Source organism: Lagenorhynchus albirostris, chromosome 11 (assembly GCF_949774975.1).
Source record: "Lagenorhynchus albirostris chromosome 11, mLagAlb1.1, whole genome shotgun sequence".
In the NCBI taxonomy this organism is placed as follows: Eukaryota; Metazoa; Chordata; class Mammalia; order Artiodactyla; family Delphinidae; genus Lagenorhynchus; species Lagenorhynchus albirostris.
In genome coordinates, this window is record NC_083105.1 from 35,726,583 (window position 1) to 35,740,658 (window position 14,076).

At 35.5% G+C, this 14,076-nt stretch overlaps 1 protein-coding gene across 1 annotated transcript in view; it reads right to left on the reverse strand.

Moving 5' to 3' along the window:
* TMTC2 (transmembrane O-mannosyltransferase targeting cadherins 2) overlaps positions 1-14,076 on the reverse strand; it is an 850,034-nt gene that overhangs the window by 58,843 nt on the left and 777,115 nt on the right. Inside the window, exon 13 of the mRNA XM_060164648.1 lies at positions 3,218-3,283. Within this exon, the coding sequence (XP_060020631.1) occupies positions 3,251-3,283 (33 nt within the window). The 3' untranslated portion in view covers positions 3,218-3,250. The remainder of the gene's footprint in view (positions 1-3,217; positions 3,284-14,076) is intronic.

Genomic DNA, 14,076 nt, shown 5'->3' on the forward strand with positions numbered 1-14,076 from the left:
AGTGATGCTTTAGATATGGAAGGTGAGGAAGAATGCTGTGTCCAAGATGACAACTGTTATTTGCTTGTAAAAATAAAAGGATTGAAGTGCCATTCATGGAGATCAGGAAAGCTGAGAAAGGAATAGAACTCAGGGAGAATATTATGAGTTTATTATTTTTTATATCCTATATCTGAGGTGATTTTGAGATTGCCAAAAAGGGGTATCAGAGAAGGGGCCTGGGTAAGTGCATCTGTTCTCTCTGTATAGCTAATAATAATTGAAGTCATAAAGGTGAATGAAAAAATAAGAGGTGAAAACAGGAGAGATTCGACCATTAAGCTTAAGGAACTTCAATATTTAATGGCCTATAGTGATGAGCCCAATAACAGATACAGTGAGGTCGGAAGAAAATGAAACGGTACTGTTGCAAGAAATTCAAAAGGTGAGAATTTCACAATGCAAGAAAGTAGAAGATAGAGCTGAATGTTATTGAGAAGCAGACTAAGAAGGGTATTAAAAATATTCTTTGGATTTAGAGACAGGAATGTGATTACTGATCTTCTCAGTAACTGTTTTGGTAGAGATGAGGTGCCTGATGCCAGATCAGTTTGAGGAGTAAGACAATAAATGAATGCAGCAATCATACACACCTCGTTTGAGAACACTGTATTAGGATTTTCTTGCTCTATATTTTGGTGAAATGACACCAAAACTCATACCCATGTTAGAAACATGAGTATTAATCAAGATTCATACTTCTAATTTACTGTTCTACTCTCAGTTTGATTTGAAATCTGCAAAGTTTTGTCCTTAAAGACTTTTATGGCAAGCAGCATCTTAGACTAGAAGGAATGTTAGCCATGGATTTGAATCCCAGATCTATCAATGACTAGCTGTAAACCCTGAGTAAGCTACTTAACCTCTCTAAGCCCTTATTACCTCATCATAAAACATAACTAATAAAATCTCTCTCATAGAACTTCTTACAAATTAGAGAGATTACTGTAAAGTGTTTATTAAAATGAGAGTCATTTTAAATACTAAAATTAGACATTTTTTACCCTTGTCTCCTTTTCCTTCCCCTATCAATACTTATGTTCGGGTTTTCATCAACTTTTGCCTGGTTTGCTTCACTTTTGTCCTAACTAGCCTCTCTTCAATTCTCTTCCAGACTGTTGCCAGGATGAACTTTCTAAAAGGCAAGCATGATCGTATTGCTGCCTTGCTCAAAGCCCTTCAATAGTTGCCCCTAGCTTCCAGAATAAAGTTCCAATTTATCAGATTATCATCCAGGGTCCATCATGTCGTGATGCTTGCCCTAAAATCCTAGCTCTGTTTCCTGCCATTTGCCCATGTAAACACTTCCAATCAACACCACAGAACTTCTTGCCGTTCTCAAACAAATAGACTGTATTCCTCACATTATCACACGGATAGTTCCCACTGTTCAGAGAGCTCTTCTTCCTATTCCTTCTTCAAAACTAAACTGAATCTCCACTGTAAAGATTTTCTTCAATCTGACTGGTATGGATTTTCCCTATGCTCCAATAGCATCCTGTGCATTTTCCTCTCTTGTATATGGGTTAAAGCACAGACATTGGGTAGATTGCCTGGGTTCAGATATTGGCTCTGATATTAGTTGTGTGCCTGTAAGCTAATTATTTTACTCTCTCTGTGACCCACTTTTCTCATCTGTAAAATTAGGGACACATTAAAAGGGTTACCTTTTTGGATTGTAATAAGGAATAAATACATGTAAAGCATTTAACACTCAACTGTTAGATGTTAATATGGAGGTAGCATGACAGCTGTTAGCTGTTAACACAGAGGTCTTGATAGCCTACCATACTATGAGCTCCTTGGATCAAAGGCCTTCTATTGTTTGCTTTTATAATACCAATATGTCACAGTTGCTCTACTGTCTATTGCTGCTCAAGTAATACTGAATAATGAAGTAAGTAGATGTAATAAAGAATAAATTTCAGTACATTTCATCTGAGATCTGAAAGCACCTATATGAAACAAGGACTAATATGGACACTGAGAAAAATCTCTTCCTTTGTATTAATAAATTAAGGAAACGTGCCTTTCTAACATGGCTGTATGCTTACATCCCATTATTTACTGTTTGCTGAAGAAATGAACTATTGTAAATACCAGAAATAAACATTCCTTGAAGAGAGATAATGGGAATTTGAATATGTCTTAATTGTAAATTTACTGTTATTAACAGAATAAATAATCATTTCTTAAAGCATCATTATTCATATAAATTAGATATATATTCAATAAAAAATCTAGTTTCCATTTTTAAAAGATATATATAGTTAGTTAATATGTATTATATATAGTATTATTATTATTAAATTTTCTAGTGTGCTCACATGAAATATTCAGGTGTCAATTAAGCAGATTATGAATGGCCCAAAATGTGGTATACATTGTGGTCACTAAAAATATCAGTGTACTTACTTATATAAGAATAAATGGAATAAAAAATGGTTTGGTTTCCTAATTTATTTTATATAATCTGAACTGAGCTCAGCAGTTCAGAGCATATTCTCTAATTTCTAGTGAATCAATTTCAACAATCTGTTATTCTTCACAGTAAGGTCAATTCTCAGGAATCAGAATTACTTGTTTTACAAGTTACAAGAATAATTTATGAGTGACCATCTTAGAAGATTTTGCTCTCACCAAACAAGACAAACTGTTAAGTGGCCATGAGCTAACTTACCTGTGTGAAGCATAGTAAATACTTCTCAGTTCCTATTTTATAACAATGTCTTCTGTCATACTAGAAAATTTTGCAAAGGAAAAGTGCAGTTCCAAAGTTTTTAATTTAAGAAAACAGAATCATGATCCACAAAGCCAAAATAGCAACAAAAACTTTTTTTATAATGGTCACTTATCAGTATAGAATCTAAGGCCATACATAACCTTTTGAAGATTCTTTTTCTCCAAATAACTTTTCTATTCTAAACCTACCTATGACCTGGTTGACATGGACCCTTGCTTCAAAATCATAGTCCATTGAGAAGAGTTTTGACCTCCTTACCTTGCTCATGGCCAAGTCCTGGTGTTTTCCTTATTCTTCCCTTGAGTTCTTGAAGCTTCTAGTCAATTTGATATTTTATCACTTGCTTCACGTACTATTGGTTGCTCTATACTCAACTTTCATATCTGACATGAAACATTACTCCCCCAATGACCAAAATTCCCAAATATGATTTACCTTGCTCCTTGGAACTGTGCCTGCTATGGTCACTTATCCAGCAAGAAGCCTAGCAGAACTCCATCCCTGGGAATAAAGATAAGATAATTTTTAAAGGCAGGAAATAGAGAGTTTTGAGTATCCATACATTTCTAGACATAAAGTATATTAAATTACTTTTCTCCAAGTTTGAAACATACTGATTTAAGCATTAATACTGAAAGGCAAGTTTAGATTTTAATATTCACCTTAAGTAGCAAAATGCATGTTTTCAAAAATAACTTTGCAGGAGTTTGAAAAATTGAGAATTATTCTAATAGATATGATCTAAGACTACATAAATATGAAAAAATGTATTCCACATATTTATCCATTAAATGCTCATTAAATGAGCAAAGGAAATATTAAGACTGAAAAATTAGATCAAAAAAGTTTTAAAAAAAGCATTCAAATCAACGTTTCGGCTATGCTGAGCTGAGCAAGATAGACCTAGCCTTTTATGGGTACTTGTTTTCAAATTATATTCCATAATTATCACCAAATGTTTTATATTCCTGAATAGGAAAAAATAAATAATCACACAAGTCACTTTAAAATATGTGTTCTTTACTAACCAGAAACAGAAGCTGTTTAAAGTAGAAGTATGGATATCAACAATATAAATAATTCTGCTCTAAAATATAAATTTACCCATATTTTATCATAACAGGCATAATGTGAAAAAATTTATCCTGACTTCATTTTTCATAATATCAATCTCTAAAATGATTTTATTAGTAATAAAAACATTAACTACACAATTCTATCTTGTATTTTTCTCCAAGAAAATGCTACAGTATCTTATTTTAATATTTTGAAATTTCTCAAGCATCTGTTGAATTTGGAAAATATGGTCTAAATATGCCAGGGACACATATAACTGTCTATAGTCAAAAAATGATAAGAACTCATAGGAAACATGGTTTATGGAGTGTGATATTGCAGCCGTATTTTGTTTGAGCTATAATCATAATTATTAATATTAAGCATGATCATTGTTTCTTTCTCAAAATCACCTTATGATTTTGACAGAATCATCAAAACCTTTTGGTTGTTTTCCTGAATTAGGTAGATTGTGACATCAGTAGTATCAAGACCATAGCAACCAAAATGGATTGATTACCTGCTCATTTTTACAGGCAGAACCAGATTCCATTTCAGAAACAATGTGTTCTTTAAATTTGGGTACTGGAACATATTTAAGGGACCTTGGGTATACTTTCATTTATTGCACTTTCCGTGTCAACTTCTTTCATAGTAGATACTGAATACAGTCAAAAGTTCACAAAATCAGATACGTAAAATACAACTTCGTTTATAACTGCAGTTACTGTTATTGAGATCCCAATTCCATGGATATCAAAAATGTTTAACTCTACCAATTCATGGTAATTAAATTATTTCTGTTTGAAAAATGAGTCTCTCAGAATTCCACCACCCCCACACACCACCACCATCACCAAGCACACACAAACATACAGAGGTGTGGTTTGCCTTAATTTCTCACTGAGTCATCGAAATCCTAGGGTGGAGCTATATATCATCCCAGCATTAGAAGCGAGGCATCTGGTCCTCATGCCAGTTTCTGGCTTCTCTGGTCTACGTGGAAATGTAGTTTACATTTATCTGGCCCTCACTACTCTGTTACCTTCACTGATCCAGTTCATGTCTCCATAACACTGTTTTAATTGTCAGAACCATATAATGCACATCGTCTTTGTCCCAAACATAAGTCTTATTCTGGTACCTTGATCCTCCCAACAATTCTGAACCTTTGGTGGGGATTGGTTGCTCAGGAACATTGGTTATTGTCCCACACTACTCTGGGAGTTCATGACTTTATATAGTTGAACTCATACTGATGTGACTAAGAATCTCCTTCAATCACTGCTACACTAATCCTGGGTGAAATTTGGATAGTGGGTTTTCCCATAAAACTTGCCGATTTCTTTATTATACTGTGAGAAGTCAAGTAATTAGTCTTTTCTGGGGGTTTACTTCATCTCCTCCACTTTTTGGGGCTTGGTCCAAAACTCAGGGGATGGGCATTTCCCAGAGAAACATTGTTTCTAAGGTCTAGTCACATTCCTTTGTGATCTCTCTTGCCATAAGCTAATCAGTCTAAACCTCACTTTCCTACCCTAACATATCAATTCTTGGCTCAAATTCCATCAGGCACTGGCTCTTCATACTTAAATGGAAGCTTCTGGCAGTGAAAGAAAAATACACATTTCTACCTCAAGCACAAATTTCTTGCAATTAAAATCCAGTCTTTTCAAAACATTGTCTCCACCATAGGTTTTCAGACATTGAGAGATGAAGAATTTGACTCCTTGTTTTTTTTTCCCTTTTGTTTTATTCTTATCATCTCTGTCCTGAAGATACAGTTTATAGAAACACTTCCTGCTGCCTCAGAGGCTAAGCCCATGACAAAGGAATGGAAAAACTTGGTTTCAATATCAAAACTCTGCCCAGTGCACTTGCCACTGTCAAGGTAATTTAGACTAGACTCAAGAGCATGGGTATTTAATGGCCCACTCACATGTGCTTTTTGCCTCTGTAGTTGTTCACAGGGTTCCCTCAAGTTCTTCCCTCAGGTTTGTATAGTCAAATCCAAGCTATTCTAAGCTCAAGTCAAATGCTGCCTCTTCCATGAAGCATCTCTAGTCAACAGAAATACTCAAGATGGTCTCTTCTTCACTAGAAATTATTATGGTGTCATATCTGTACCACTGTTATGAAGTAGAAAACTTCAGACTTATATTGGAATACTCTTGTTATATGTTTTTTTCTTATATATTTCTTTAGTAATATTTTAAGTTCCCTAAATGTAGTAATTGCGTCTGAGTCCTGTATTTTTCACTAGCCATGATTGTATCTGAATGAGAGATTACATCAGTTTACTTCATAAATTGATCAAACCATTTAGCTTTCTCCAAGGCCTATTAAAATATACAGTATGTATTCTAATATTAAAATACATAATTATATGTTAGTTTCCTAGAGCTGCTGTAACAAAGTACCACAAACTACATGGCTTAAAAGAACAGAAATTTGTTCTCTCAATAGTTCTGGAGACAAAGAAGGCCAAAATCAAGGTGTCAACAAGGCCATGCTTCCTCTGACACCTGTAAGGGTGAAATCCCTCCTTGCCTCCTAGTTTCTGGTGGTGGCCGTTAATCCAGTGTTTCTGGGCTTGCAACTGCATTACTTCAATCTCTGCCTCTGTTGTCACATGGCTTTCTCCTTGTCTGTTTCTGTCTTCACATGGCTATCCTCCTTTTTGTGTGTGTCTTTGTCCAAATTTCCCTCTTAAGGACTCCAGTCGTCTGAATTAGGGCCCACCCTAATGACCTTATCTTAATTTGATTATATCTGCAAAGACCCTATTTTAAATAAGTCCACATTCCATAGAAACCATGGATTTGGACTTCAACATATCTTTCTGGGGAGATACAATTCAACCCATAACAACAGTTGGTGATGTTTGACACATAGTAAATATTTAAAATATATTTGAAGAATAAAAAACAGTTGGTTTAAAAATGAGGCGTTTCCATAATTTAACATACCTACTTTATATATGCCAGCTTATCAGCAACGTGTAGCAGCATGATCCTTGCATTAATAAAATGGTCCATTTGAATTTAAACAAGTCTCCCTCCATATTACTGCCTAGTAGTTCACATTCCCCCTGAAAACGTCCTTCATTTTTATTTTAAAGCTTTTGATCTGAAATTGACTGCTACTGTGAATTTCCTGTTAAAGGCCCAAATCAAATCCATTTAATCAGTAATGGAATTGGGCCCATTAATCTATTTCACTACACATCACAGAGAAAAATCAAACTGAAAAGAAATAAAAAATGATGCTGTATAATATATTCACTTGCTTCTCTTAACCCAAGCCCTTGGTTCAGCTGTTCAATTTCATTGGAAATGACTAAAGATAATGGATATTTATCAGCCTTATATTGTGTCTAGATAGTTGTTGAAGCATCTCTATGAGATACACCACAGAACTGACATAAAAATATTAAAAACCTAGCTGTGAAAACTGAATAGCACTGCACCACATAAATGGTATTTGTGGTTACTGATAAGATATAAAAATTCAAGGGTGAGTAATATTGTGGATGAAATGATATCTGAGTGGTGATCTTAATTAAAATTCCTTAAAAGAAAAGAGTGAATGATTAAATATTATCACATTCCTACTGCAAAGTACTAAACTCCCACAATATTAAGTTGTTTCCAGTTGTATCACTTATATTTGGCATTATTTTAAAGTACCATTCAAAATAATTTAGGTGCTGGGAAAACTGGACAGCTACATGTAAAAGAAAGAAATTAGAACACTCCCTAACACCATACACAAAAATAAACTCAAAATGGATTAAAGACCTAAATGTAAGGCTAGACAATACAAACCTCTTGGAGGAAAACATAGGCAGAACACTCTTTGACATAAATCGCAGTAAGATCTTTTTTGACCCACTGCCTAGAGTAATGAAAATAAAAACAAAAATAAACAAATGGGACCTAATGACACTTAAAAGCTTTTGCACAGCAAAGGAAACCATAAACAAGACGAAAAGACAACCCTCAAAACGGGAGAAAATATTTGCAAACGAAGGAACTAACAAGGGATTAATCTCAAACAGCTCATGAAGCTTAATAACAAAAAACACAAACAACCCAATCCAAAAATGGGCAGAAGACCTAAACACACATTTCTCCGGAGAGGACATACAGATGGCCAAAAAGCACATGAAAAGATGCTCAACATCACTAATCATTAGAGAAATGCAAATCAAAACTACAATGAGGTATCACCTCACACCGGTCAGAATGGCCATCATCAAAAAATCTACAAACAATAAATGCTGGAGAGGGTGTGGAGAAAAAGGAACCCTCTTGCACTGTTGGTGGGAATGTAAATTCATAATGGCCACTATGGAAACAGTATGGAGGTTCCTTAAAAAACTGAAAATAGAACTACCATTGACTCAACAATGCTACTCCTGAGCATATTCCCGAAAACCATAATTCAAAAAATTACATGCAGGAATATTCACTGCAGCTCTATTTACAATAGCCAGGAAGCAACCTAAATGTCCATCAACAGAGGAATGAACAAAGAAGATGTGGCACATATATACAATGGAATATTACTCAGCCATTAAAAGGAATGAAATTGGGTCATTTATAGAGAGGTGGATGGACATAGAGACTGTTACAGAGTGAAGTAAATCAGAAAGAGAAAAACAAATACCATACATTAATGCATATATGTGGAACCTGGAAAAATGGTATAGATGAACTTACTTGCAATGCAGAAATAGAGACACAGATGTAGAGAACAAACATATGGATACCAAGGGGGGAAATGGGGGATGGGATGGATTGGGAGATTGGGACTGACATATATATACTACTGTGTATAAAATAGATAACTAATGAGAACAGACTGTATAGCACAGGGAACTCTACCTCAATGCTCTGTGGTGACCCAAATGAGAAGGAAATCGAAGGAAGAGGGAATGTATGCATACATGTGGCTGATTCACTTTCTGTACAGCAGAAACTAACATAACATTGTAAAGGAATTATACTCTAATAAAAGAAATTCTTTATAGCCATGGTAAGAGATCCATATGGCATTTACAACATAGCAACACACGAGAAAGTAGCACAGAGATAATGTTTGATATAAATAATTTCGAAAGCATTTCCACCTGCAAGTGTAATATAAGTCTTAAAGAACCACTAATAAAGTGTCTTGAATATTCATATTAATTCTATACCTCAGTGAGAAAATATACTGGTAAAGAGTAAAAAAGGAAGAATTAGTCAGAAATACATTTCACAACTATGAACTTTTTCATACGACAATACAAAATAAATGACTACAGGTTTCTAAATGTCACATTTCATTTCACAAAGTGTATATTGTTATTCACCATTATAAAATTTGAAACTCTGATGACAAAAGCAACTGAAATCTCTTTTTTTTAAACATCTTTATTGGAGTAAAATTGCTTTACAATGTTGTGTTAGTTTCTGCTGTATAACAAAGTGAATCAGCTATACATATACATATATCCCCATATCCCCTCCCTCCTGCATCTTCCTCCCACCCTCCCTACCCCACCCCTCTAGGTGGTCACAAAGCACCGAGCTGATCTCCCTGTGCTAGGCAGCTGCTTCCCACTAGCTTTCTACTTTACATTTGGTAGTGTATATATGACAATGCTACTCTCTTACTTCGTCCCAGCTTACCCTTCCCCCCACCGTGTCCTCAAGTCCATTCTCTACATCTGTGTCTTTATTCCTGTCCTGCCCCTAGGTTTGTCAGAAACATTTTTCTTTTTTAGATTCCAAATATATGTGTTACCATACAGTATTTGTTTTTCTCTTTCTGACTTACTTCATTCTGTATGACAGACTCTAGTTCCATCCACCCCATTACAAATAACTCAATTTCGTTTCTTTTTATGGCTGAGGAATACTTCATTTTATATATGTGCTACATCTTCTTTATCCATTCATCTGTCGATGGACACCTAGGTTGCTTCCATGTCTTGGCTATTGTAAATGGTGCTGCAATGAACAGTGCAGTATATGACTCTTTTTTTTTTTTTTTTTTTGCGGTACGTGGGCCTCTCACTGCTGTGGCCTCTCCCACTGCAGAGCACAGGTTCCGGACACACAGGCTCAGTGGCCACGGCTCACGGGCCCAGCCACTCCGCAGCATGTGGGATCCTCCCAGACCGGGTCACAAACCTGTGTCCCCTGCACTGGCAGGCGGACTCTCAACCACTGCGCCACCAAGGAAGCCCTATGACTCTTTCTGAATTACGGTTTTCTCAGGGTATATGCCCAGTAGTGGGATTGCGGGGCCATATGGTAGTTCTATTTTTAGTTTTTTAAGGAACCACCATACTGTTCTCCATAGTGGCTGTATCAATTTACATTTCTACCAACAGTGCAAGATGGTTCCCTTTTCTCCACACCCCCTCCAGCATTTATTGTTTGTAGCTTTTTTTTGATGATGGCCATTCTGACGGGTGTGAGGTGATACCTCATTGTAGTTTTGATTTGCATTTCTCTAATGATTAGTGGTGTTAAGCATCCTTTCATGTGTTTGTTGACAATCTGTATATCTTCTTTGGAGAAATGTCTATTTAGATGTTCTGCCACTTTTGGATTGGGTTGTTTGTTTTTTTGATATTGAGCTTCATGAGCTGCGTGTGTATTTTGGAGATTAATCCTTTGTCAGTTGCTTCACTAGCAAATATTTTCTCCCATTTTGAGGGTTGTCTTTTCTTCTTGTTTCTGGTTCCCTTTGCTGTGCAAAAGCTTCTAAGTTTCGTTAGATCCCATTTGTTCATTTTTGTTTTTATTTCCATTTCTCTAGGAGGTGGGTCAAAAAGGATCTTGCTGTGATGTATGTCAAAGAGTGTTCTTCCTCTGTTTTCCTCTAAGAGTTTTATAGTGTCTGGCCTTACATTTAGGTCTTTAATCCATCTGGAGTTTATTTTTGTGTATGGTGTTAGCGAGTGTTCTAATTTCTTTCTTTTACATGTAGCTATCCAGTTTTCCCTGTACCATTTTTTGAAGAGGCTGTCTTTCCCCATTGTATATTCTTGCCTCCTTTATCAAAGATAGGCTGACCATATGTGCGTGGGTTTATCTCTGGGCTTTCTATCCTGTTCCATTGACCTATATTTCTGTTTTTGTGCCAGTACCATACTGTCTTGATTACTGTAGCTTTGTAGTATAGTCTGAAGTCAGGGAGCCTGATTCCTCCAGCTCTGGTTTTCGTTCTCAAGATTGCTTTGGCACTTTGGGGTCTTTTGTGTTTCCATACAAATTGTGAAAGTTTTTATTCTTGTTCTGTGAAAAATGCCATTGGTAGTTTGATAGGGATTGCATTGCATCTGTAGATTGCTTTGGGTAGTAGAGTCATTTTCACAATGTTGATTCTTCCAATCCAAGAACATGGTATATTTCTCCATCTGTTTGTATCATCTTTAATGTCTTTCATCAGTACCTTATAGTTTTCTGCATACAGGTTTTTGTCTCCTTAAGTAGGTTTATTCCTAGGTATTTTATTCTTTTGGTTGCAGCTTTAAATGGGAGTGTCTCCTCAATTTCTCTTTCATATTTTTCATAATTAATGTATAGGAATGCAAGAGATTTCTGTGCATTAATTAAAGTAGAATCCTGCTACTTTACCAGATTCATTGATTAGCTCTAGTTGTTTTCTGTGCATTAATTAAAGTAGCATCCTGCTACTTTACCAGATTCATTGATTAGCTCTAGTTGTTTTCTATTAGCATCTTTAGGATTTTCTATGTATAGCATCATGTCATCTGCAAACAGTGACAGTTTTACTTCTATTCTGATTTGGATTCCTTTTACTTCTTTTTTTTCTCTGATTGCTGTGGCTAAAACTTCCGAAACTGTGTTGAATAATATGGTGAGAGTGGGCATACTTGTCTTTTTTTTTTGATCTTAGAGGAAATGTTTTCAGTTTTTCACCACTGAGAACAATGTTGGCCTGGGTTTGTCATATATGGCCTTTATCATGTTGAGGTAAGTTCCCTCTATTACTACTTTCTGAAGAGTTTTTATCATAAATGGGTGTTGAAATTTGTTGAAAGATCTTTCTGCATCTATCGGGATTATCATATGTTGTATACCCTTCAATTGGTTAATATGGTGCATCACATTGATTCATTCTATGTAAAAAAAAAAAAAACACTAAGTAGGCTGTTTTAAAGCTCAGATGGAAAATATAATAAGTATGGATAACCAGGAAAATTCTTTAAAAGAAAGCCAATTAGGGCCATTAGCCCACTAATATAAAATATAATATAAAGCTTTCATAATTAAAACAAGACAGTACATTGACTACTGGTGTAGAAGAAAACATACAGAAATATACACACACTAACATGAACATATTTTAATACATGAAAATATTTGGATCTCAAGTTAGTAAAGAAAAAAATAGCTCATTCTATAAAAGGTTTTGGGAAAACTGGGTAACCATCAATACAAAAATAAATTTGGAACTGTATTTCATATCATACATTAGAAAAAAATTCAAAATGAATCAAATACTGAAATGTCAAATTTTAACAATGGCACGTGGTACAGCTGTGAAATGAATGCCCCTAATTTGGTCTTGCAAAACCAGAATGACCTAATTACAGAATCCCATTTCCTAATTCTTGAACCACTGGACATATGTGAACATTTTACAGCTATTCATTTCCATTTGAAACCCTCTAATCTTTGGCTTCAGGGACTTCAGTGTTCGATGCAGACTCAGGCCAGGCAGACAGTTACCTGTTCAAGATGCCAGTATATAAAGAACACTAAAATGTCACTGAATAAGTGATGAGAAGAAAAATTAACTCCCAAGATATTCCCTAGGTATATTACTGATTAAACTGCTTGAGTCTGAGGGAAATTCTTCCTTGACTCACCTTTCATAAACAATGTTTTACAGAGGTAGGTTTTTAAACTCCAAGGTTTGTTTTGCTGAGGATTAGGCAAACTGAGGCATGTCTTTTCCATCATCTTCCCATTCAAGGATTTAGCCTCTTCTCTGAATAAATGAGAAACAGCCACTTACAGAGTGACATTGGAATAGACATCCAGCTATTGTCTTGTATTGAAGACGCTAAATCTTCAGATCTCCCTGGTCTTTTAAAGTCTTCTTCCCTGGGGCCTTTAATGTTTTTAACTATTACTGTTTTCCCCAGTTGGGTCCTCCCCTTCAGAGATCTCATCTGCTCTCATAATTCAAAAATCATAATTCAAAAATAAAAAAATATAAATTGATGACTCCAAAACCTGTAATTATATCTTTAGTCTAGAAAACTTTTAGCTCCAAACCGTTATTACCAATTTCCTATAAATTGTTGTCTCAAGTCAGAGACAACCACATGAAGGCAGTTTAACATAGTAGTTAAGAGCTTTGGAGCCAGACTGCCTGGGTTAAATCCCAAGTCAGCCGATTACTAAATATGTGATCCTGCACAAGTTCCTCAGTTTCACTGTGGTTCAGTTTCTCCAGAGAGTTAAATCATTTAATATTTATAAACCATGTATAACAGGTTATAAGACAGAGTAAGAGCTATTTAAGTGTTAAATAAATATAAATAATAATAAATAACGGAAATTTACAATGGGACCCTCCAAGGAACTTATCCATGTGCTTCATTAGAAAGCCAACAGTTAGATATCTGTCACACAGGACTTTGATGACCCATCAGCCTTAAGGAAGGCGACAGTAAAAGAAAGAGCACTGCTCATGCAAGCCCAATAAAGAGACTTGTCTCTTTATTTTCTGTTCCTAGAGCAGCTAGAGACATAAAAGCATAAGATAGAAGGTGGGGAGGTATCCTAAAAGACATACTATCACCTTCCATTTGACTCCTGGTGATAGTAAGAAAATGAGAGAGCAGACCACACTTCCTCCCCACTCCAAGTCCTTTGGCCCCAAACCAGGGCTGAATTTTGATGGGGAGAGGATATGAGATTAGAGTTATAAACTAGACTTTTTAATAACTTAGAGAGAAGTTCTAGAATCTTCCCAAGACATCATTAAGAAATCTGCTACCCAGCAGAGAAGGAAGATTTGACATCACACAGTTGGGAGCAATGATTAGAGAAAATATAAATCCTTTTCAAGTGTGTACCCTATAAAGCTCAGACTCTCCAATAAACCTCTTATACTATACATAGCTATAAAGAGCTTTAACATATGAGAGGCAGGCTGTGGCACTCAAATGGCTCTCGGTGGAAAAACTTCTGCAAAATTTA